The sequence below is a fragment of the Protopterus annectens genome, chromosome 16.part0 (genome assembly GCF_019279795.1).
Source record: "Protopterus annectens isolate FY-2018-M chromosome 16.part0, PAN1.0, whole genome shotgun sequence".
NCBI classification, from domain to species: Eukaryota; Metazoa; Chordata; order Ceratodontiformes; family Protopteridae; genus Protopterus; species Protopterus annectens.
The window spans coordinates 316075479-316101485 of NC_056750.1; the positions used below are offsets into that span (position 1 = coordinate 316075479).

At 40.1% G+C, this 26007-nt stretch overlaps 1 protein-coding gene across 10 annotated transcripts in view; it reads right to left on the reverse strand.

Moving 5' to 3' along the window:
• The window catches only part of CAMSAP1 (calmodulin regulated spectrin associated protein 1), a 1635252-nt gene that overhangs the window by 827316 nt on the left and 781929 nt on the right, over positions 1-26007 (reverse strand). For 4 of the 10 annotated variants that reach the window (XM_044057905.1, XM_044057904.1, XM_044057903.1 and 1 more), the window contains one exon: positions 25797-25832. The exons of the other annotated variants lie outside the window; for them this stretch is intronic. In XM_044057905.1, coding sequence (XP_043913840.1) covers positions 25797-25832 — 36 coding nt within the window. The remainder of the gene's footprint in view (positions 1-25796; positions 25833-26007) is intronic. 10 annotated transcript variants of the gene reach the window in all.

Here is a 26007-nt window from a genome sequence, read left to right on the forward strand (position 1 = left end):
TGCATCAAATTGACTTGTTTAAGTTGTAGAGATCCAGAATTGGTTTCCAGTGTCCTGTTTTCTCTGGCACTAAAAAAGAAATCATGTAGTTCCAGATTCTATCTGGTCTGGTGGGACCTCTTGGATTCTTGGACCCTTTTTTCTAGCAGCGTTTGTATCTGAATTGCTGCTTGTTTCCTCTGACTGGATGGAACACATCAGGGCTTTTTCTTGTAGTTGGAGGAGGAAGGGAAAATTGTGTTATACTCTGGAAATGATCTTCTGCACCCAAGTATTTTTCTAGCCAGGCTCTCTGGTGCAGGGGAAAGTCAACCCCCGAATGCCTCCAGAGGAGGGCCAACCCAGCTTCCTTTCAAGAGTGCAGGAAGGGTCTGCCAAAGAAAGAATCTCTGGACCCTTAGTTCTGCAGGCCACCTCTGCCACGGGGGTGATGTCTGCCATTGGATTTCCCCCCTCTACCCCTGTGGGAACTACCCCCACGTGTGTCCTGGAAAGGTCCCTGGGACTTTGTGAACCACATTTTCCTAATACCTCATTGATTCCTGGAAAAGGATCTTTGAGGGGTGAAAAACATACGCCTATGGCAGACGGGGTCATTCCACCCTTTTCAGACCTGGATAATGTGTGTTCTACCTTTGGGCCAAACAAAGTTGTGCCATCAAAAGGAGCACTGATGAACAAAGACTTGAAGGGCTCAGCAAAATCACAAGCACACCCAGGCATCCCTCCTTATGGAAACTCCTAAACCCGCTGCCCTACCCAAGTGTTCAGAGCAAGTCTCTGATCCCATAATAAAGATATCCTTGGAGCCGAGACAGATGAAGCCAGACAGCTCAAATCTAAAGACTCTGAGCCCATGGAAGACGTCAGAGGAGGAACTGCTACGGGGGGGGGGGGTAGTGAAAGATTGGACCTCCTGACCCAAAGGAGTAGGAGCCAAAGGGACACGTCAGGCTCCACACCAACAGAATTCTTCTCACCAATCTCTACACATCTTCTTCTGTAAGGCAACTGGAAGAACAAGTGGAAATTACAGATGGAGACTTGGGGCTCTTTTCAAAGAGGGTGAAGGGACCCTGGAGAGGACAGGATCCACGGAAGGGGAATATCTGGTCCTTGGTAAGACAATTAGGCTTGATGAGGTAGACAGACTGGATAATTTCTTTGGCTGATCTGAGGCAGTCTGATCTGATGATTATCTTTCTAGGTTTTGGATCCAACCTTGAAGTAGGATCCAATGATTCTTTTTTTTTTTTTTTTTTTTTTTGCTTCACATCCAAGGATGCAGTCTGAGCTGACATTTTTGATTTTCTTTGCTTATGATCCAGTGGAGAAGTCGGATCCAATAGAGATCTGTCCATAGACTAACCTGATCCCCTTGAGGAAGAAGTGGAAGGGCTCAGAGATAGCAATTTGGATTTCTTTGATTTCACAGGTGAAGCTCCAGAAAAAGCCTCTTCAAAAGAGGAATGATAAATTCCTTTCAGAATGAGTTCATAGAATCACAGGAAGTTACTAGGCTATCGCCCTGGAGGTCATTTCAAGCCTAGTAGTTTCATACCATTGTAATACCATAGATACTCTAGTCAATACCCAGGACTGTGTTTTATGACTGCCCATGTCTAGAACGGTTGTAGGCACTATCCCTGGTAAGAACTTATGGTGCCCCATTCACTTACTTCTTTCTGTAACAGCTCCAGGATTAAACCCATGACATATGGCATAGTCTTCCTGTAAATGCAGGGGGCCTAAGCAGTACACACACAGTGTGTGCATCTGAAAAAGGAATTTTGTGCCCACACTTGAGCCATTTTTTGAATCCTGCAGGACCTTTCTCCTTGTCAGCCATAACACCAAAATTAAACCTGTAAAACAGACACTAACAACAGAAGTTAGAAGAAAGGTAAAGTAGCGATAACTCTTTTTTTTTTAAACATTCCCAGCTATAGAAGAAAATGTCAACAATGATAATTCAAATCTACACAACTGTAGAAAGGGGGTGAGAGAAAGAGAATACTAATATTAAGGGGGTGAGAGAAAGAGAATACTAATAGTATACAAGAGTACAGGTGAAAAAGAGAAAAGGTAGATTAATTTACAAGAAACTTTAATAAAAGGAAGCTAGAGGTAATGGAGAGTCAACAGACCTAAAAATTAAACAAATTTAGTTAAGGAAGTATTCATTTTGATAAAGACATCACCACTTAACTCGAGACTAGCGGTAAACACATCTTTCGGTCCAAGTGGCAAACAAGATCTGAAATACTTGGTGTTGGTGCATTGTGGGTAAGGGAGAAGCTAGAGAGTTTCTGGTTGCCACGAGCTTTAGCAAGGTCTGAGTCAGATCCAAGGGATTGGATCCGAATCCATAAGTTGAGGAGAGAATGAAAATTAACAACATCAGATCGATCTTTTCTTTACACACAGAAAAATGTCTGCATACATAAAGATGCATGCAAACACTTTTTTTTTCTGTGTAAAAAGAAAAGTTTGCTTTGCTGCTTTAGACATGATCTTTAGGAAAAGTATGAAGTCTGGATGAATAGTGATGGGATAATAAGCATCTTTTAAGTCTAGTGTCACCAGGACATTTGAAAGAGGAAGAAGAGGTAACAGGTTGTGAAGTGATGTCACTTTGAATTTGGGCACTAATCATAAACAGCTTTTGGAAAGAAGGATCCAGAATTGGTCTTCAAGTATTTCTTTCTTTGGCACAAAGAACATCCTTGAATAAAAACCCTTCATCACCTGGGAAATGGTTGTATTGACCCCTTGTGATCAAGAACTAGTGGAAACAAGAGACTCTGATCTGGAAGATGAGGAATGACCCCCCCCCCCCCCCGGAAAGAAGAATTTCATCCCACTGCCATCTCTAACCTTGATGAATGACCTTCAGAACCCATTTGTCTCAAGTTATCTGATGTCAAAGACAAAAACAGATTCAGATTTTCTGAAAGAAAAAAGGGCCAGGATAGAAGAGGGCCACAAGGTCTCAAACAGTCATTCAGACTTGCTGGACTGGCCTTGGTTTGGGAGGTTCAAGGCTTTGTTTGGAACCCTCTTGCTATTTTTTTTTTCTTGACAAAACAAGATTAAGAGTTACAGAATCCCATGGAAAATGTGAAAAAGGAGGTTTGAAAAATCTTTGCGATTCTATGGATCAGTGTACCTCTTTCATCACACTTTTTAATCACCTGTACCCATCAATATGCAGCAGCAGGGTCAAAATCTAAATGTCTATCCAAACAGGAATTTATAAATCTCATTTTTATCATCATCTGGGAGGTTCTGAGAATGCAGCCATGTAAACCTCCTCAAAACTGTACCACTGGCCACAACCCTGGAAGAAGCATCAACAGTCATGCACACACTGTCAGTGAGTAGTGACCTGTGCAAAAGAAGAAATTAAGCTATTTAAAGCAGATTTTTCCTCACAAGAAGAAACTGCAGATAAAACATTCCTCATACTTTCACAATTAGTCAGAACCTGACAATTCAAAAATTCTGAAAATCGAAGTTGGCAGAAGAATACACTTTCCCCTATACTTTTTAATAATTTTCACATCCTTATCAAAAAGAGAATTACTGGAATAAACTGTTTAGCAGCAGTGAGATCAACTAAAGCTATAACTTGCTGGATCAGGTTTGGGAATAGCTTATAAAAACGTACAAGACTGAGGAATATTATACATCTTTTCAGGGGCAACTGGCTAACTATCAGGAAACTGCAAGCATTCACACACACACATATCCTCAAAAGCAGGCAGAATAGGAGGAACAGCCTTAGGTTCTGGAAATTCATTTTCTAACAACTCTGTGTTTTCTGAGAGACCGAGAAGCCACTGTTTTCTCTCACTGAAAACACTGGCACATTCTAGCAATAATTTCACCGAAAGAAGCCCCCCCCCCCCCCCACAGGCGAAATCAGAACATGAGCCCTCCGCAGAGTCTGAATAAAAATCTGAAGAGAAAACCTGCATCTGTCCTCTTCATCTTCCTGTTCAGATTCAGAATTTTGAATTTCTTCAGGAAAAGAGATATCTCCCATCTTTCTTCAACCAGAAACTACGTTACCAGAAGGAGAAGTAGCCAGATACAGTAAACTATGACTGTCTAGGAAATTTGAGAAGACACAAAAAGAGTAGGGGCTCTTTATTAAAATTCTAAACATATACATCATTCAATAAAATTTAAAAAATAAACTATCTTATACATGTTACAAAACATAAAACATTTATACTTACATTTTCATCCATTATTTCCAATACCCCTACAAAAATCGCTCATTCCCTCCTCTATAACCTACTACCCAACCTCATCCCTTTTTGCCCCAATAATAAACTTAACAGCTTCCTTAATAACCTATCTTTCTGTTGCATAAAATTTCCTCCCTTCTAAACAAATCAAATTCTCATACAAAACCTATTTATCCTCTACAACTATTCTTCTTGTATTGTAAGACAAGCATACCATTTTCCATCTCTAGTTTTCATATCTACTTTTTAACATTATTTTACATTTACTTCCTTAGTAGTTATTTCACAAAAATTGACTTATTCTTTCACATCCTTCTCCACCCCAAAATAAATGTTCCACAGTTTCGTCTACACTATGCAGATTACATCTCTGCTCTTCTTCCCTTTTCTACTTCACTGAAGCAGAAATTTTCCTATTAATATCCCCAAGAAGTTTATTCATTCCCATACTTCCTTAAAACTATGTCTGTTGTATAATGCATTATTCTAGTTTTCCTCTAATTCTTTCCGAGGATCTACTAAATAAAATGTTTCCATTACATCATTTCTATCTTCCATAAACAGAAGTTATGCACTTACTGTAACACTGGATCCTTACTGTCCCTCTCTATAAAGCTCAACTGATGGGTTATTTGCCCTTGTGGAAGATCCAGGCCAGCCATGTCTCCGTTTTACACTTTCTCCAATGACTGAGCTCCTCCCCTCTCCAACCATACACTGCATTCCAAGATGCCCTCAGATGGACTTTGCCCCCTTCTCCCTGAGACAAAGGCAGCAAGCGAGGACTGGAGAAAGGCTTTGGGTTTAGGTCTATTCAGGAATAAAAGTGACAATATGATTGGGGTATATTGTGAAGGTTGTTGAAAAGGACAGAGAAGGACAATTAAAAACCCAGTATTACACAGTCACTATAAAATGCCTGTATCCTATATTGTCCACCTCTGTCTTTCTTCACTTACGGGACAAAATCCCCAGCTACTTTACTTCCTGGATGGCATTACAACAGAACACCACTGAAGAAGGGAGAGTCAGTGGAAACCCTGGTTCTGCAGATCACATCCAACTTGTAGTATTTAACAAAGGTATGCATTGTTGACCATGCTGCTGCAGCACAAATGTCATCTATGGAAAAGTTCTTGAAAAAGACCTAAGAAGTATCAACTGATCTCAAAAAATAGCCCTTTGGTTTTGAATCAATATGTTAATTACTGGCAGAGTACATGTATGAAATACAACAGGACAGCCATCTGGAAAGAGAGTTACTTTAGAAGCTTTGGCTCCTAAGCTTAATGAAGAGAAAGATGCAAAAAGGTGGATAGCTTCATGAAATGATTTTGCCCCTGTGAACATAGAAATGAAACTGTTTGTAAACATTCAGAGTATGCAGAATATATTTCCTTTGTTAGAGTGATTAGGAAAGAATACTGTTAGATGAAAAGGTTGGTTCTAGGAACATTCACACGTAACCCTTGAAAAAAAATGGAGTGGTTAGATTTCAATGAAGCTCTGTCTTTGTGAAATACTAGACTTGGTGATACAATAGTGACTAACAAAAGAATCTAGTACAACAAGTTCTTTACTGTACAGAAAGAGGCAGGTCCAAAGGGAGGTTGAGTAAGGGCCTGTAGAATGAAATTCAAAATCAACATTGGAGTGGAGTCTTTGATCCAGGATCTAAAAAGGAGGGTTCCCCTTAAAAAACTAATGTGGAAGAGTTAAAACCTTACAGTAACCAGAAGAAGAGTCAGACCAAGTGGTTACAAACTGGCTAACTGATGGTAGGGGTACTGAAAAAGTAGCTAGGCCCTGCTGAATTGCCAAATGGAAAATCTCTTCCATTTACTCACCTAGCTTTCTGGAAGAATGTTTCTTAGAGGCTGAAAGAATCTGAACTGTTACATGAAAAAATGAGTTAATTGGCCATCATAGGAATTGGAGAAGCCATACAGTTAGTCTAAGGGAACACATGTCCAGGTGAGACAGAAGATCATTGGTGATCTAACAGCTAAGGAGGTTGTTTTAGGTTAGGTGAAAGTATGGAGAAACAAATTTGCCTTTGAGGATAACAGAAACCTTGTAGATAGATGTTTTCTGCAGAAACTTTGACATGACAGGAAGAGAGGGGAAAAGGCAAAAAGTGGATCAGTTGGCCAAGGATGGACCGGAGCTTCCCTGGATGTCTGTCCCTGAGCAAGAATGAGGGCAAAGTAGCTGCTGTATTTTGCATTGGTCAGGGAGTGAAGACACTGAATCAAGGCTGGCCTCAGTAGCTGAAAATCATTTGTATTACTGTCAATTTTGGGGACGACTAGAGCAGCATCAAGATGCAAAGACTAACCCTGTCATTTAGAAGGTTGATCTCATCTGGAATATGCATTGTAATCAGAAAGTGAAAAGGCATCACCCACTGTTACACTCTCATAGACTCTAGGCGTAGAGGGTATGATTGTGTCCCCCTTTCTTGCCTATATACCACACTAAATTGCTGTTTGTGTGGACTGAAAATATTCCCTGGAAAAGGAAGCCCTGTAAAGCCTGCAAATATCACCTTCAAAACACTGATGTGAAAGAACCTATTGTTGGGACCATATTCCTTGGAAAGTCCTTCCCTCAAAATGCACCCCTCCAAGACGGGAATCATTTGAAGTGACAGTGGCTCATGGAAGGGGTAAGTTGAAAGAGTGACCTGTTTGAACTGAGGGACTGAGTGACAGAGACTGCAGGCAGCACTTGCAGAATGGAGAGAGACATATAGTAAAACCAAGAGGATGAGTGTGGACTGGGGCCATTATACATGGAGTGTCTCAAGTGGAACACTCTCATGTGATATCTGGCATGTAGTACTAAGGCGATGGCTATCGCCACCATGCTTAATGCTTGTAACACTAGGAAAGCTGGATGGTAGTTCACCTAGAGAAACCTTAGTACATGCAGATCTCCTCTACCTGAGGGACAGCATTATTTCTGCAGGAAGTCATACAGTTTTTGTGGGAGTTTCCACATATAGCCCAATGAAATCTATAGCTTGAGTTGGTTCCAGTTTTGATTTGTCAGTTTTACTGAGATGCCCAAGGACCAACACAAGTGGAGTAAGAAATATCTAGCTGAAAGAAGAGATGCTCCTGTTGCAGTGAGAAGCCAACCATCTAGATAGGTGTACATTCAGAACCCTTTCATCCTTAGGAGAGCTGTGACTCCTGCCTTGGACTTAGTGAACATCTGAAGGAGGCCATGGTGATACCAAAAGAGCAGGGATCAGAAATAACGACAGTTTCCCAGCTGGAAGCAGAGATGCCTTCTGGACACCTCTGCAATTCTGTTTTGGAGGTAAGCATCCTGAAGGTCTAGCCAGCACATCCAATCTCCTTCCTGATGATATAGAAGAATGGACTGCATCGTGACCCTTGAACTTAGTTTTCTTGATATTAAGGTCTAGGCTGCTGATATTCTGAATGGGCAAGGGATCCTCTGTTTTACTTGGAACTAAAAAGAATGCTGAACAGATGCCAGCCTCACTGTGGTCTGGTGGAACTTCCTGGATGGCACTCTTATTTAAAGGAGCTAAATAATCTCCTGAGCTACTGCTTTCTTTTACTGGGGTAGCACATCTGGTAGAGTTGGAGAAAATGGTCTGGGGTAGAAATAAAGAGGATAATGTAGCTTTTGGTTATGATCCTCTTCACCCAGTAGTCCTGTCTGATGGCTGACCAAGCATCTAGGTGAAGAGACATTTGACTCGACTGCCTTCAGAGTTCAACAGTCAGGCAATACCTTAGGGGCAATGGGGAGGCTTTCAGAAGAAAGGGCCCCAACCCCCTGATTTTGCAGATCTCCTCTACCTCTTGAGTTATGACCATTAGAGAGCCCCCTATGCGTTGGTGAGGGGGGGGGGGCTATCCAAAGAGGAATCTAAAGACAAACATTGGGATTTCCATAATCATAGACCTTTATTACTCTTCTGACTCCTTGAAAAAGGACCTCCGAGGGTCTCAAAACATACTCTGATAACAGGCAGCTACTTGCTTTTTTATTTACTCTTCAGCATTGTTTCTTTAAATCTGGGACCAAGCAAGGATGATCCAATATAAGGCACATTTACAAAAGACACTTTAAAGTTGTCCACAAAAATTGCACAGGAGTAACTAGGCATGATGGCCCATAATAATGCCAGTCCGTGCTGCATTACGAAGCAACCTCATAAACAAATTTCTGATGGACAACAGGGATGATGCTTAACAGTTGTTCCCTAATGTCTGGAATAGGTCACCTGAGAGAATCTAGTTATTCCTCTGTTAAATCCCTCTGGAGCTTCGTCTTATGGGTTACACAGTTCAACACCCAAAATGAAAAGGTTTCCAAAGCATTAGCATGCTTTCCGAAATGCTCTATGATCCCAGACTCTCTGTTAGAAGGACAAACCATAGAGGATTTTGTCATAAGGCTTATTCTTGGTGGCAGCTGGAAAAACAATAGAATTAATCAGATGGCACTTTTTCCAATATAGCCTGTCCTTGGATATCTATAAAATTCTAGTATCAGAATAGGGATGGCTTTGTCAGGTGTTGACTATAAAGGTTTGGAATCATGTAGCTCTGATCAAATTAGAGTCAAAGGTTCAAGAGATGAAGTCTGCTTAAGATCATCTTTTTTATTTAGTCTTTTCCTCTCATTATCCCTGTCTTTAGATTTGTCTTTCATTTTTCTATTCTACTTATAGTTGGCCCTGTCTCCAGAGCTGGCTGGGAAAAGGAACTAAAGAACTAGGTTATTTTTACATTCAATTAGTGAAGAGGAATCAATAGACGATTTTAAGAGTTCCAGCCTAAACCTCGCAAAGCTTGTGAGTGTCCTGTGGTGGAGTTCTATGCCCAAATTTTGAGAACCTGCAAAAAGCCAAAGCCTTCTGCATTAAAGCAAGGTACAAACACTTAAGAGTAAACAGTGTTAACCACATCAAACATATTATGTATATCATAAATTACAGCAGGAAAGTTAGAGAAAATAGAAGCAATAGGAAAACTGGCAATGGAGTGGTCAAATACCATTAGTTGTGATGGAATAAAAATGTAAAGGTAGGCCTTGGCCTAAGAGGGTGTAAAGGAGGAGGTAGGAGGAGGAAAATCCTTGTAAAAGAGCAAAGAGATGACAAATATGGAAGTATACAAGACACAGAATAAACATTGGACAGGTTACAAATGAGATTTGAAGTAGTGTAGAAACAGTATGCTGTGGAAAAGGACAGGAGCTTCAGCAATGGAGAAGCTCTGAAAAGGAGAAGGTGCCAGCTTGGATCTGTCATGATGATAGACAACCCACCAGTAGAGGCAGACACAGAAGACAGCATAGGATCCCAAAGTCTTATCCTAAAATAAACACAGATGCAATAAACAACAAACCAAAGAAGGGGAGAAAAAAATACTTCAATCAAGTCTTTAACAAACCATGGAACAATAAGTCACCAGACAAATAAGTTATACCATATGATGAAAATAAATTTGTGAGTCTGTCCTGTGCCAATAATCCTATATTGAAAGATTTACTGCAGCAATGAGAATACTAAAAGAAGTGTACCATATTCATAATAAAGACCATGCTGAGATATTATAAATCTGGCTGGGGCAGTACCATGCAAAGTACACAGACCACTCAAAAAAAATGGACCTCTGATATGTAATCCTTATTACATGTTTTTCTGGAAGACCAAGCTGCAGCTTCACAAATTTTGTTAGAAACATTCATGAAACATGTTACTGTATTTGATGCTGAGCTGACTGAATGGGATTTAACTGCCTGTTTCAAAGGTCTCTTGAACATTTCATAACCAAAACAATATGGTTAAGCTAGTCATTTGGAATTTGCTCTCCTCCTTACATAAAAAGCTGAACAGACTTCTCCCAGGCATATTTTTTCGATTTAATGTTTTTTTTTTTTTTTTTGTAAAGGAACAGACATTATTCTCCAACCATGCTCCTCTATTTTCTTACTCAGGAAAAATGCTGGCAAGTAGAATGCTGTGGTTCAACAAAATATAAGATGACCTCAAGCATAAAAGGCAGCTTTGGTCTGTATTCTGCTCAAACCTTTACAAAGGTTCTCATATGTCAAATGACATCAGAAATACTTGGTCTAGGGATCCAAATATCTTCTGCAACATCAACAGAATGGTTTGGAGGGACATGTAAATGTAGCAGAGTATAATGCTGTTATGGAACAGACCCCCCCATCCACATAAAACACAGTTAATCCCTGTCTATTTTCAAGCGCAACTTAGAAATGGATGGAAAACAGAAAATTTGCCCCAGAACTACCCCCTGTACTACTAATAAACAGATGCAGCTCCTAAATGATTTATCCCATGCATGGGTCCCCTCAAATGATCTATGGTATGATCCTAATTATCCTCACTAAGGGTAACATATAATAATCAACCATGAGATGGGCAAGGCCAATCTATAACCAAATAGGATAGGTTATTTTGAGCACAAAAAGGGAAAATGGCTAGGCTTAAAATGGTCCACAAGGGCAGCTAGCCTAGTACTTACCTATGAAGCTATTTACTTGGGCTTCCATTTAAGAAATCCCTTATGGATGAAGTAACTGCTACCAAAATACAATCCTCCAAAAGATGTGCTTCAAAATATGACATAGATACAGGTAAAAATGGAAGCAGCATCAACCTTTCAGTCATGAAAATTAATCTCTGTAATGTAGACGCAGGATGCCTTTGGTTCACTACAGAAACAGTTTCACAGCAACATATAAGGACACAGAAATAAGCATTTTTGCTACAATCAGAAATGGGTAATAAATGGATGGCCACGGTGGTGCAGTGGTTAGCATTGTTGCCTCACAGCAAGAGGTTCTCTGGTTCGATACTCGGCTGGGGTGGCTTCTTTGTGGAGTCTGCATGTCCTCCCTGTGGTCGCATGGGTTTCCTCTGGGTACTCCGGTTTCCTCCCACATCCCAAAGACATGCAGTAGGTGGATTGGACACTCTAAATTGGCCTTAGGTGTGAGTGCATGTGTGTGTGCGCCTTCTGTGGAAGGATGGGCGCCAGGCTGGCAACTCGACACTATAAAACTCCACTGCCAATCATGAGCGGACAGGTGATCTGCTGTGGCAACCCCTGACGGGGAAAAAGCTGAAAGAAGAAGAAATGGGTGATAAATGAATATGAAGTGAAGAGAATGCATGACCAGAATTAGACAAAAAAAAAACTGAAGAACTGAACCAGAAGTTGGGGTTATGATATGATCCAAAACCACATAGAAAATCTCATCTATTTAGATAAGCAAGATTGTTCTACTTGTGAGTTTCACAGCTTCTTTCAAAATGGAAAACATGTCCTGAAAAAATGTGACTCTATGGAGCAAGCATGATTTCATTTATGCAACTGAACAGAAGATCTGAAGCAGGAGTTCAGCTATCTGCCTGAGGTCATCCATGCTGTCAAAAGGTCTGAACACAGTGTACTTCTGCCATCTTGATAAAGCTGCTATGAAGAAGCAAGACTACTAAGACCCTCACAGCTACATAAAAAGTGAACTAGGTTGTCTTGCTCACAATGGAACAATAACAGCTAGCTATTTTTCTATTTCTACCTTTAGAAGTTAATGAATTAAATAAAATGGAGGCACTTTAATATCAAGAAGGTACTGACTGCCCAAAGTCTGTTGCAGTGAAAGTGGAGCAAAACAGAAAATGTTGACTGTTCACAAGTAAAGCATTCATATTTACCTCTGGAGGATCATAAGAAAGGTGCATGTGTGTGTGTTATACACACACACACACACACATATATATATATATATATATATATATATATATATATATATATATATATATATATATATATATATATATATATATATGGTTCCCACTCATAGAAGATGTTTTCCTTCCATATAGTACTTATCAGAATAATTTGCCGACTCTTATTTCATCTACACTACTTATTCCAAAACCACCACCTATGTAATGATGTCATCAAACAGCTGTGCCGTGATGACTGTGACAATCTACATTACTCCTGGTTTAAGCTCAGTCTTGAATGATGAAGGCCAGCTCAACTGATAACATCTCTGTCACTTGAAGTGATGCTGCCCCCTCTGGGTGGGACACAGCAGGCCCCAGATTTTCTAGACCTTGGATTCCAGCTCTGCAAGCAAAACAGCAAACAAAACCCTTGTCAGCTTATGGTCCCAAGTTTGAGGAACAAAAACATTGGTTCCTCGAAATTTGAAAATTCTACAAATGAATTATGACATTGACATTAGTGCAGAAATTAGAAGACTATGTTCTACTGAGGCATCTGACCTTATTAGTTTCTGGGATACAAAAGGGTTTATCTCATATGGGGTTCTGCATCAAATAATCAAGAATGAGGAGGACACAAACATCAGGGCTTTAAGCAATGTCAGAGATTTTGACTTGGTTAGAAGAACATGCTCATAGTCTGTTGAACCCTGTCCTGTGACAGAGAATTTGATGCAGGCTGCTGTACTCAAAATTATTTTCTTGACTGAGTGTGATCCCCACATGCTTGTGTTTCCAGACCAGCAAGCCTCAAGCTCTGAAAGGATAATACTTAACTCAAATTACAGTTGTCTACACTTACCATAAATGTAGATGTTCGAGTGTAGTCAATGTTGCAGTCATCACACTTTGGTTATCTGCTTGCAGGTAGCCCTCAGTCGGCCCGAATACCAGAGACTTAGTATTTCTGCATCAGATGCTGTCACTCTAGGACTGATGTCAGGTCTGCAGGCAGCCAACAGCATTACATCAGTTTTTCTTGCCCCAAATGTAAGGAGCCCCCCAAACAGGGAGCTAAGTTATGGTGGGGAAAACACCACCAGTAAAAAGTAAATACCAATACCAATACCCCTGAAAGGGGTGAGCAATAGCCATAGAGAGGGGAGAGAGAAAGAGAAAAAAACAGGGGCTGGAGGGAGGGACACCAGGACTGCAACAGTGAATACACGCGAACATCTACATTTATGGTAAGTGTACACAACTGTACTATGTTCTTCGTGTTTCACTGTTCCAGTCATCACACTTGGGTGGATTCCCAAAGCTGAAGAAGGGTGGAGAAGAGTTAGGGCTGGCTAGTATGCCTTGCAGGACTGCTGTTGCAAACCTTGCCCTGGATTTGGAAAAGATAGGCAGGTGGCAATGCTTGGTGAAGGTGTGTACTGAACTCCAGGTAGCAGCTTCCAGGATGTCCCTGGTAGGGACTCCCCTGAGAAATGCTGTAGAGGTAGATGCTGCCCTAGTGGAATGCGTTCTGACCCCCTGAGGGGTTTGTTTCCCATGGGGCTTGTAGCAGAAATGGATGCAGTGTGCTATCTATTTGGAAATTCTTTGTTTTGAAATAGCCTTGCCCTCTTGCCCCTGTTGCAAAGCTGACTAATAACTCGTCAGATTTTCTGAAGGGCTTAGTCCTATCAATGTAGAATCTGAGGTGTCTGTGCATGTCCAAGGAGTGCAGGATACTTTCCCCTTTATTTTGAGGATTAGAGAAGAAAGTTGGCAAACGGATGGATTGGTTGAGAGCCACAATGGACACCACTTTAGGAATGAAGGAAGGGTTAGTCCTGAGAGAAACCATAATTTTCCATGCTGACAGGAAGGGTTCCACAGCCATAAGTGCTTGTAGCTCAGACACTCTTCTAGCTGAAGTGATGGCCAGAAGTAAGGCTGTTTTCCAAGAGAGGAATTTTAAGTCTGCTGACGCAGCAGGTTCGAAGGGGGGAAGAGTGAGCTTTTCCAGTACAAAGTTAAGGTCCCAAGTGGATGCTCTCCTTGGTGGCCTTAAGTTGTTTGTCCCTCTCAGGGACTGTATGATAAGAGGGTGCGAGAAGAGAGGTGGCTCAGTGTTTTAATGAGCCGAAATGGCTGAAGCATGTATCTTAATGGAGGACAAGGACTGGCCTTTGTGAAGTAGATCTGCTAAGTAATCCAGGATTAGGGGCAGAGTTGTGTCCTCTCCTTTAGACAGAATCCAGGAGCAGAACCTTTTCCATTTATCAGTATAGGATTTTCTTGTACTGGGTCTTCTGGCTTCAAGAATGATGTCCAGCACCTGCTCGCTTAGGGTTGCTGGGGGAGTATTCAAGGAATAAGCCAGGCTGCAAGATTTAGGATTTGCAGCTGTGGATGCAAAATCTGTCCCTCCTGCTGAGAGAGCAGGGTTGGGTTCTGGTGTAGGTGCCAGGGTGGCATCGGTGACAGGCTGCGCAGGAGTGGCTGTCAGTGCTGGCGTGGCCAGTCTGGGGCAATCAGAATTGCCCTCTGTCTGTCCTGTCTTAACTTGAGTAATACTTGAGAGAAGGGTCAGAGGGGGAAAGGCATAGATTGATAGATTTTCCCACTGAAAAGATAGGGCATCCACTTTCCAGGCCCTGCTGTGAGGATTCCTGGTGCAGAACTTGCTGAGATGGTGGTTATAGGAGGAGGCAAAGAGATCCACCTCTAGAGTCCCCCACTTCTGAATCAGAAGGTTGAAGGTGCTGGGCTACAATTGCTACTCGTGTGGGTCTAGAAGATTTCTGCTTAAGTCGTCTGCCAGTCAATTTTGCTTGCCAGGGAGGAACTGACCAGGCCGTGTGCCACAGGGCCATGGCTAACCTGCAGAGTGGGTAGAAGTGGGTTCCCCCCTGCTTGTTGATGTACCACATAACTGTGGTGTTGTCTGTTTTTATTAGCAGTTTTTCTGGAAACCATAAGGATCTGAAGGCTGTCAGGGCATTCCGGACAGCTAGCATCTCTTTTTTGGTTGATGTGCAGATGAATTTGACTTGGGCTCCAGTGGCGCTGAATGCATTTGCCGTCCATGTGTGCTACCCAGGCATAGTCTGATGCACCTGTGGTTAGGGTCTGGGCAGCATGGGGTTGAGAAAAGGGCAGTCCCTTGTTGTGGTAGCATGCTTCTGCCCACCAAAGGACAGGGTATGATAGGAATGACTGTTTCCAGGTCCTGAGAATGTTGGCACCAAAGACTTTATAAGTGCCACTGAAGTTTCCTCATATGCAGTCTTCATATGGAATGAGCAGTATACATGAGGCCATGAACCCTAGGGCCTGCAGTATTTTTCGTGCGGATAGCTGGGTTCTGGTGGCCATTTGTTTGAAGTAGGCTGTCAGACAGACTTGTTTTTCTGAAGTGAGGAATGCCATCTGGGATGTTGTGTCCAAGCTTGCTCCCAGGAATACAATCTTTTGACTGGGTATCAGTTTTGATTTCTTTTCATTGATGGTGTACCCCAAGGAAGTGAGAAGGTGCTTCACAAATGTCACGTGCTGCAACAGCAATTCCTGAATCAGGCAGTCATTCAAATACGGGAAAATTTGGATATTTCTCTGCCTGCAATATGCAATGGCTGGAGCCAAGCATTTTGTGAAAACTCTGGGCGCAGTAGATAAGCCAAAGAGAAGCTCAGAAAACTGATAATGCACAGATCCTGACCTGAAACGTAGATACTTCTTGCACGACTCCCTTATGGGGATGTGCAGATAGTTTCTTTTAAGTCAAGGGGGACTAACCAGGCATCCTTGGCTAACATAGGAAGAAACTGTTGCAGGGTAAGCATTTTGAATTTTGGTACCACCAGAAAGGTGTTGAGAATTGAAAGATCCAGGACTGGGCACCAAGAGCCCTCTTTCCTGGGTACCAGAAGAGTCTGGAGTAGAATCCTTGACCCCTCTGTTCTACTGGAACCAGCTGAATGGCTCTGATATCGAGCAGGGAAGCTACTTGGCTTTGAGCCTCTGCCCATTGGTTTGGAGGAAGGTCTGGAAACCCGCTTGGGGTTGGTAATGAATGGAAATAAAATGTGTACCCCTGGGATACAATGTTGAGGACCCACTGGTCCTGTGTGACGGACATCCATTTTTTTGCATGAAGGGCAAGTTTTCCTCCTAGGGGCACAAGCAATTGGGCAGGGCTGGGGAGTGGAGTAAAGAAGTCATCGTGAGTTTTTTCCGTAAGGAGGTGGCTTACCGCTCCCTGCTTTATGGGTGGGAGCACTCCATTGCTTAGATCGCTGCATACCCTGAGACTGTAGTCTGGGTGGTCTGTTTCCCCTGGGTCTGGTTTGAGAAGGCCTAGAGGGGGCTGGAAATGACCAGTGTTTGGAAGGGCAATGCCTACTGAATCTAGGGGGTTGCACTTGTAAGAATTCTTTAACAGTCTGTATCGACTTAGCTTTTTCTTCCATCTTTTTAAGAACCTCTTCGGCTTTGGAGCCAAAAAAACTGTCCTTGTTCAAAGGAGCGTCTAGTAACTTTGATTTGACATGGTCTGGCAACGTCTGCTCCTTGAGCCAAGCAGGTCTTCTCAGTACAGATCCAGTGACTGCTGCCTGGCAAGATGCTTCTAGGGCATCAAAGCCACACTGCAAAGTATGCTTACTGACTTGGCTTGCAGAGTGCGTAAGCTCCTGCAATTCTTTACTTTCTGCACAGTCTGTAAAAGTTGCCACTTTCTGTTTAATAAATTCCATAATTTGCTGCTGGTACTTCAGCATGTGAAACTGACAATTCAAAGCCCTAATAGCAAGAGTTGCAGAGGTATATACCTTCTTACCCCATCTGTCCGAAGCCCTGGAATCCCACCCGAAAGGGTGGGATTCTTGGCTGTAGTAGCCTTGATACCTTTAGGCCCTTGGGAAATGATCTCTGGGTTAGCAGTAGGATTCTTGAAAAAAAATGTGTGATTGTCAGGTACTCTGTAGTACCTGTATGGTTTCCTAGGGGCAGGAGATAAAGTATCAGGAGTAAGACTGGATTCAATAAAAACATCAACAGGATCCAGGACAGGGGGAATTGTTAAAGGCCTGTGCTGAGGCAACTCTAGGAATTCCCTGAGTCTCTTTTTGGACTGAGGATAGTCTTGGCATTCCCAGTGGAAATGCTTTCTTAAGGTATTCAAGGTTTCACCAAAAGAAAAATCCTCTGGAGGGGAGGCAGAGGGAATGGATTCCTCTGCATCTGAATCCTCATAAGCAGATAAGGGCATGTCTTCATAATCAGAAATCTCAGAGTCATCGGACTCCTAGTCTGTAGAAGCTGTAGGGGACTGCTCTCTTTCTCTTAGCAGGGGAAGGCTCAACATAATAAGGTCTTCTGTCATTCTAAGCATTTGTTTTTGTGGCATGGAAGAAGGTGCATGCGCTTTGGTCGTCAGTTTTCTAGGCATAATGCATATTCTGGGGCTAAGAAACTCTGTAGTTTTGGTTAAAAAAGTCATCAGTTTGAGTCGAACACTGGAACATCTTAACAATAGACGATATAGCTGCATCAATTAGTAGGAGATACCCCTAACTTTACATATACGAATACCAAATCTTTAAAATGTCTACTATGTTATGAAAAAAAGAGAAACAGCAGGTAGAATCATTGAGGAAAGGGACCTACTCATGCAGGACTTGTAATCAATGTTGCTTCACATCAAATAACAACAAATTTATTCATCCAGACACTGGGAAAGTATACTGTTTTGACTTCTATGCAGATTGTCGGACACGTAATTTATTCTATCTAGCGGTTTGCACAAAATGCACATCTTTCTATGTTGGTATGACAAACAGAACTCTTAGAGAACGTATAAGAGAACATACGTACGCCATCAATAGGGAAGATGAAAATAATGCTCTGGCCAAACATGTCATAGATAAGGGTATGACACACAAATTTAAGTTTATGGCCATAGAATTGATACATCAAGATACTAGGTTAGGTGATTATAAAAACTATACTGAGCAAAGAGAAAGTTGATGGATCATGAGGCTGCAGGCAGATAAAGCCCCCAGTTTAAATGACAGAATTTCTTTGAAACCCTTCCTGAATGCTAGGGGCTTCAAGTATTGAAGTGCCATGTACACACTGTTCAGTTATATGGAATTTTTGTTATTCAGTTTTTTTTCTATATTTTATATATTCTTCTATGAATATATATACAGATGGTTATGTTCTCTTAGACATTTATTGTATATACATATATTTTCTCATCAGTCAAAATTGGATATATTAGTTTATTCTTATCTGGTTAGCCATCCCAGGTCAACTACTATGGTATATATAGTAGGAGATTATGATGGTTTTGATTTAGATGAAGCAAGTCTATAGTAAACACACCCCCCTCTTTTCATTAATAAAATTTGGTTCCAAAGAGACATATATATACTCTTAATTGTTTGTACTGTTGTATATATACACTTTTAATAGTCTACAAATTTTTAACAGAATTTTTATTATTATTAACAACAGCATTTTTCATGTACGCATTTAAAAAGATTTTATGAAATGTTTGTCTTTTTATCAATTCATGTGACCACATAGTTGGTCTATACATAGTAGTGCTCATTTCTGCATAATGAGATCAGAATGCAGATTGGTTGAATAGTTAATTGAATGATACTTTTATATGCAGTTTCTGTTGGTGTTTGAATAGTCTGATGAAGCATTCTTTGAAATGTGAAAGCGCTTACTGGTTTGAAACGTTTCTTTGTTTTTACAAGTGTATTTTCTTTTCTTTTTGAGAAATAAAAGGTCAGCTTCTTATTGCCGTTGTGTGCCTCAATGAGTTTTATCAATTGGACTTTGTGCTTATGCTCTTTGGAGGCACCTTGCCTTTACTGGTTGAAATGATATAGGAATTGAGTCGAACATCAGTTGAGCAAAGAACTGCCTCAGAAGCCGGTGCCTGCACAGCGGCTCCGGACCCATCCAAGGTAGAGACATCCGCAGGCTCCATAGTCGAAGAAGAGTCTTGCGGCATAACGGACTCCGAATAGGTCTCGGTAGAGCCCTGCAAATCCACTAAAGTGGGTATCAGGGGTTGCAAAAGCGCCTCACTGAGTACCGGCAGACTGGCGACTAGCTTAACGGAAGCGTCATCAGCAGCTTTGGACCTATGCAGTCTATCTCTGTCTTTATCCTTACGTTTTTTCGGAATATCGGTAGTCAGATGGCTTACTGAAGCCATTTCAGAATACGGAGATCGACAGCGAAATAATTTAGTGACAAAGACAGCCTGACGACAAATGGTTCGGGTGTTAAACAAGGCACAAAGTGACAGTGAGGTACGTCGTGGTCTGGGCCTAAACAGGTGATGCAGTAAGAATGAAAATCTCTGAGGTATTTGCTTTCCACAGGCAAGACAATTGTTAACTTTTTCTGACATTGGTTAGAGCAAGAAAAAAGGATCCCCAATGGGGTACTTAGCTTTAGAAGACTTCAGGATTGTGAACTGCTTCTGCTTCAGGCTCCTCGGCAAGAAAGACTGATGCAATGGCGTCAGCTGCCTGTTTTTATACCACTGATGACCTGACGTCAGTCCTGGAGCGACAGCATCCGACGCAGAAATACTAAGTCTCTGGTATTCGGGTCGACTGAGGGCTACCTGCAGGCAGATAACCCAAGTGTGATGACTGCAACAGTGAAACACTAAGAACATCTGTCCATATGGGTAAACGTAAGTAACCAAATCATTTGAGAGGAGTTAACAGTTGCTAGACACAAATACTGCTGGGTCAATAAAAATACCAAAATGCAAGGAGGTAAACTGGAAGTAAAGTCCTGCACAACAAATCTCAGAAAATATCAGTGAGCATTTTGACTAGGGATGTAAATGTAGGTGTCCTGCATGTGATCAGTAACTAAAAGGAGAAGACATTCTCCAATGACAGAGAGGTTTACATCAACATCCTAAACCTTGTTTTTATAATCCGATCTAAATTTGTGAGATCTAAAATATATTTCCACCACCCATTCCTTTTGGGGGCAAAATGAACCCTGACTAAAATGGTTTTCCTTGTTCTGTTAGAGTTATTCAATGGACTGCTTGCTACAACTCCTCCATTAAAGGAAGTATCAGACAAATACACATACACACACACATTATATTTATACATATATAAACAGATAAATAATCTCTTATGTACTTGGAATGGCATTTGCAAACAATGATGAAACAAATCCTACTAAGAACCCTGCTTTCTCTACCATTTTTAACATCCAGTGATATAGTAAGATAAAGTTATAAAAAGGGAAACTCTGCCTCTTAATTACTGTGGGAAATGGGAACAAACACAGATGGTGGACACCACTGATGGATGAGGAGAAAGGTCTTGACTGCTGCCGTTTTCATTTTATGCTGTCTTTTTACTCTGTTGATGCTGCAGAGTTTAAGGCCTAAACCTATACTGATACTTGCAATACTCAGGAATAAGGAAGTCAAACATGTCCTTGCTGGCATGGATAACTTTCTCCTTTTGATCAAGGCACAAACAAAAGACAAGGCTCTAATGAAGTACTCAACAGCTTTCTTTTCATCATCTAGAAAGGGCAACATGTCATGCCAGGCATATATCTCCATAACAAAATCAGTGGTGGCAGCTCTGAATAAGCCATCAACTGCATCCCAATCACATTAAATAAGTGCCAGTTTTGTCAGTTGATTCAATGGGCTTCAGTGTATTTTCTTTAATGATCTCCCTCTTCTTGCATAAAGTCTTCATTTTGCTCTAGCCCCTTGCAATGCAATGAAACAGTATGGTAAATAACAGCCTTAACATCAATGGCTGCAGGTATTAAACCTTTTACCAAGGACTACAAGCCTTATAATTAGGCAATCTAATGAACACAGCTGTCCTATTAGTTCATTTACAATTTAAAAGTTTAAACAATAAGGAACTGACATTTTATTCTTATTTACTTATACAAACCTAGGGCTCATTTTGTCTGGTTTGTTGGCAGCAAGTGACAAAGAACACCACTCTAAGATTAGTAAGCTACAGCCATATATGTGAGTAACAGGTAAAGGTTTCAGTATCTTCACCTTCATTATGATCCTTCACTGACTGAAATGCCTCCCATCATCTTCTGGTCATTAATCTGCAGAAAGGGATTATTAACCTCAGAATCTACATCAACATCAATGTGAGAGTAAGTCTATCAACAAAAGCTAAACTTTAAATTTTCTGGCAAACCACCTGAAAAAAACAATTGCTCACACTCAAAATTTGTCTCAGGGCTGAGCACCAGTCTGAACACCACAGGTTAAACTTTTACCAACTGCCTCACAGACAAGGGAAAGGAAATGAAGATGGATTTCCCCTTCTTAGAAACACTTAAGAATATAATAAAATAGTAACACTTACAATGGCTGTTAAAACTAAAAGTTTTATGTTTTAGAACAGAAAATATTTTTTTACAAATGTAACATATGTAAATTCAGACACAAAAGCAGGAACAATACAGAAATCAAAAGGAACCAAAACCCCCACCTCACATAATGGGGACTTGGACGTTTGGTAGACACTTTTGAGTATCTGATGACCAGATAGACATCCAGAAATTTGATCTCCCTACTTTTATATAAACAGTCTTCATTTCAGGAATGGAAATAGAATGTGTGGCAAAAGAAAAGGCAAAAGCCCATAACTTTGTGCACTCTGAAAATGACAGCAAATCTGCTGCACTTCTGGCTAAGTGTCACTAAATTTAGCACAAAGCTTACAATTCTGACACTTCTGACAAGGGAACTCCTCACTAATTACCAAAAGCATAGGGTATATTTAATATTCATATATAAAAACTTTACATTATATAAAAGTCAAGAAAATCACAGTTAACAAGTTTCAAATCAAGGGGACAGGAATAAGCAATAAACTAACATAACACAGAGGAGTGACTCTCAATTCAGATAGAAAAAAAGAACACCTAATACAACCTCTTTTACAGCCAGGCTACCACCAAAGGCCAGTGTTCAAGAATGCACTAGCCCACAGCCACAAGAATGATACATAACTGAAAAAAGACAAGGCTGCAGTACTAACATCCACTTTTTGGCTACATCTGAAGCAGATTTAAATTTTGCAGAAAGACCCTTATGACAGCCATTATAATACAGTGTGAGGGGTGGGAAATAAATGATCACATGCTCTTTAACCCATACAACAACAGATGATGGTAAAGGTACAGCTCTAGTACATGCAATAGCTTGGACTTTACACTTGGTACAAGAAAAGCAAGATCCTAATGATTGGGCCCAATTCAGAAGTCTTCCTGAACAAGATTTGTGTAAAAAATGGCCTGTCACTGTTATAACCTAAACCAGAATCCTGATTTAAGAAATGTACTAGTGCAGGCATTTATTCAGAAAAAAATCTTTACTTTAGTAGAAGGGAACAAAACTAATAGATAACAGCTGTTTAGTAATGCTTCTAATTAATCAGTTCATAGGTTCATAGCTAAGTACTAGGCTAACTGCCCTTGCGAGCCATTTTAAGCCTAGCCAATTATCCCTTATGAGACTTAAACCCTGCACATTGTGTTTGTAAGGCAAACACCTTAACCATTAGACCACCCTCCCAACCCCTAGTTGACTATTCTAAGTATCTGATTGTAAATTACTACACACACGTTAGTAACATATATGTAGCAACATATATTTGTCACATACATTAGTGTAATGCAATGTGTAATATGTATAGAGTACTTACAACATAACAGAAAGAGAAAGAAGAGATAGCTTCTCATTCCCACCAACTAAAAGGGACAGATCATGGAAAGATGCCCACTTCCTCGGTGGTATTTTTATGTTTTAAGTAACAGGAGTGAGGGTGCAGGGCAGCATTCCCCCCCCCCAAAAAAAATGCCACAGGGTATCACTGTCAGAGGGGTAGTATTGAAGAGTGTAATTTTTTGATCAGTGGGGATGCACCTACTTGACCAAGACTCTTCCCACCACATATGTATGTGAGAGTGTTTCATATGTAACATAAACATGATGGCATTTGCTTTAATTTCTTGTCAGCTGTATGCAAGTTTGGGTAATCAAGTACGAGTTACATTATATCAAAATAGCACCCACTGATGGTTCACAAAAATTGAACTACTGCCGTTGAAATAGCACCTCATCATTCCCTACATGCCTTACAAAAAGTAATGTGACTTAAAAACTATACTCTATGCAGTGATCCACATGTAGAATAGTAGCAAGTAGTACTAACTTGTCACATGATTGCTACATTTAAGGAAAACAAGCAACACTCCAAATGTATCAATACATATAACATTACAGGTGTGTGTACGTGTATACTTACACAAATATGCTTGAGTGAGTGAGAGTGTGTGTGTGTACACACACGCATATGTGTATAATTACATATATATTATATATATATATATATATATATATATATATATATATATATATATATATATATATATATATATATATATATATATTATTTATTTATTTATTAATCCTTTGTTGAGCAGGTTAGTCCCACTAGCTAGTGGTCTCTTTTCAGGGGTATACATAACATTTACATTACATATGTATATTATATATATATATATATATATGCACACACACACACACACACACACACACACACACACACAAAAGGGAAACTTGTACAGTAATGATTACTCTTGATATCAGCATACAAATCATTAAAGAACTGATGTCAAAACCTTTTATGTAGTATCAGTGTCATGGATCACTTTGCATTCTTATTAAAAATAATAAGACAAGATTCAAGCTGCATTCTTTGTTTAAACCATGGTTTATAAAGTAAATGGTTTCGCCCTTGTCAGAGCTTCATCAGATCTGAGAAATGAAAAAATGCTCATTTTGCAACATTCTACAGCACAAAACAGAGCTATGTGGGCAAGGCTATAAGATTAGTTTATAAGCAAGATCAGCAGTTAATAATAAACCATCAATCAGATATGACGAATGTGGGATGAAATGCATTCTACGTACATTACAACTCAAATGGGAAAAAAATATTTTCTCTACCTTAAATGAAAGAAAAATACAAACTGACTATAACAATCAGAGGACCGACAAAAACAAGGACACTTATGCAAATAAGCAAATGCATAAGCCATAACAACAACCTTTGACACCAATGTGTGCAAATACCTACTTTCAGACTCCCCAGTACCAGAACAATGTTGTATCACTGCAAGTCTATATTGTTGGCATGTGGTTCTAAACACTGCACTGCAAAACAAACAAATACAAGTCCACCAAATGTACCCCATTAATGTACATTATTTTCTCTCCTTCTAAGAGGTTATTTTTGGTACACACCACAAAAGCAAATAGTCATCTGTTGAATCTCCTTAAAGTCCTGATTCTGGAGAGGACCTCTTCAAGTTCTGTGTCACTAACATGCGTGTTACTGTTCTATCATATCACCTATTCCTTTTTCTACTTTCATTTAACTCAATACTTTGTCACATACTTGCATATTCTACATCTTAAAATTCCATATAAACATGTAGTTATGCAATGAAAACCAATAATTCAACATATGAACAATTTGCCAATGCATGCTCACTGTAAACTGATCATTATCAATGGGAGCTAACCCTGTTCCAAAACCCTTAAAGGCAGACATTTCTACTACTGTAAAATTAAAAAAATAATTGCTACCACAATCTTCTCTGCACTGCTAATAGATGAATTAAAAAAAGATGCAAAAAAATTACTTGTGCACATACACATCAATGCCCCCAACCAAAAATTAAAAAGAATCAATCAGAGTGCTCACAATACTCAGTTAATATGCAAGTGCCATCATACAAACAATGCATGCAGAGCAATAGCTACAATAGTTCAGATGGCAGTTCCCAGAATGGCACTCCTTCAACATAAAGCAGAATATCAAAAAAAAAAAGAAAGAAAAAAGTCCTTACGCTAGAGTTACTAACACACACAAATACAGTCTCCAAACAAATTCATTAATGTATGCAGCAACAATATCAGCCACTGCTTCTTCAATATATGCAATTACTGCACTGGGGTCTGATCTGCATATTTTCTGAAGTGACAATTACGCTCCCCAACAGTTTGCTTAAGGGACAACTACTTCCTTTGCCCTACCCTGGCTACAGTAATAGATGCTCCACTAATACCTACTCCTAAAAGAAAAGTGTCAGCAACTGCATTAAAATTGATTTAATATGCAACCGTCATCACATAAACAGGCACACACATGTGCAATACATGGCAAAGGTGTCTCAGGTACTGGGGTTTGAAATAAGAGCTAGAAGGGAAAGGCAGTTTTGTACTAAAATGTCATTATTTTAAAAAGAAATGTAAGGTACAAGTTTAAAAAAAAACAGTTTTTAAAATAATGTCATTGTATAACAGCAATACAACATGTTCATATGTGGGTAATGCAGATTTACTAGACACATGAAAATGTTATGCTGTATAAAGCTATACTACCAATCATACTCCCATGCTGAAATGTATTTAAGTTTCCTTCTGTTTTTAAAGCCACTATGCTTCTGTGGAGTTCATCTGATACGTACTTTTAATCACTGCAGTACTAAATTCAGAAAGTGCTATGACATTATTGCTTTATCCATTTACTCATTCAGGCTATTCTTATTTTAGTATGCTTTTCTAATGGAACTTTACAAGTATGTTTACAAATTAAATACAAGCATGCTCACTAAAGGCCAAGCATAACTAAGCATTCATACTAGTTAAACACTATAGTAAAACCTACCAAAAATTTGCATCTCTCCCTTCTGTTTAAGGCACCCTGTATGTACAACACAGAGATGAAAAACAAGGAAGAAATCTCAATTTTGCACCCACAGTATTACTAAAATAATCTTACTGGAATAAAAAAGCAAATAAGTTTTAAGCCTAGAGCAGCAGTTAAATTAGCAACCTGACTACATTTAAAATTTCATGCTTGCTTAACAAAGACAATA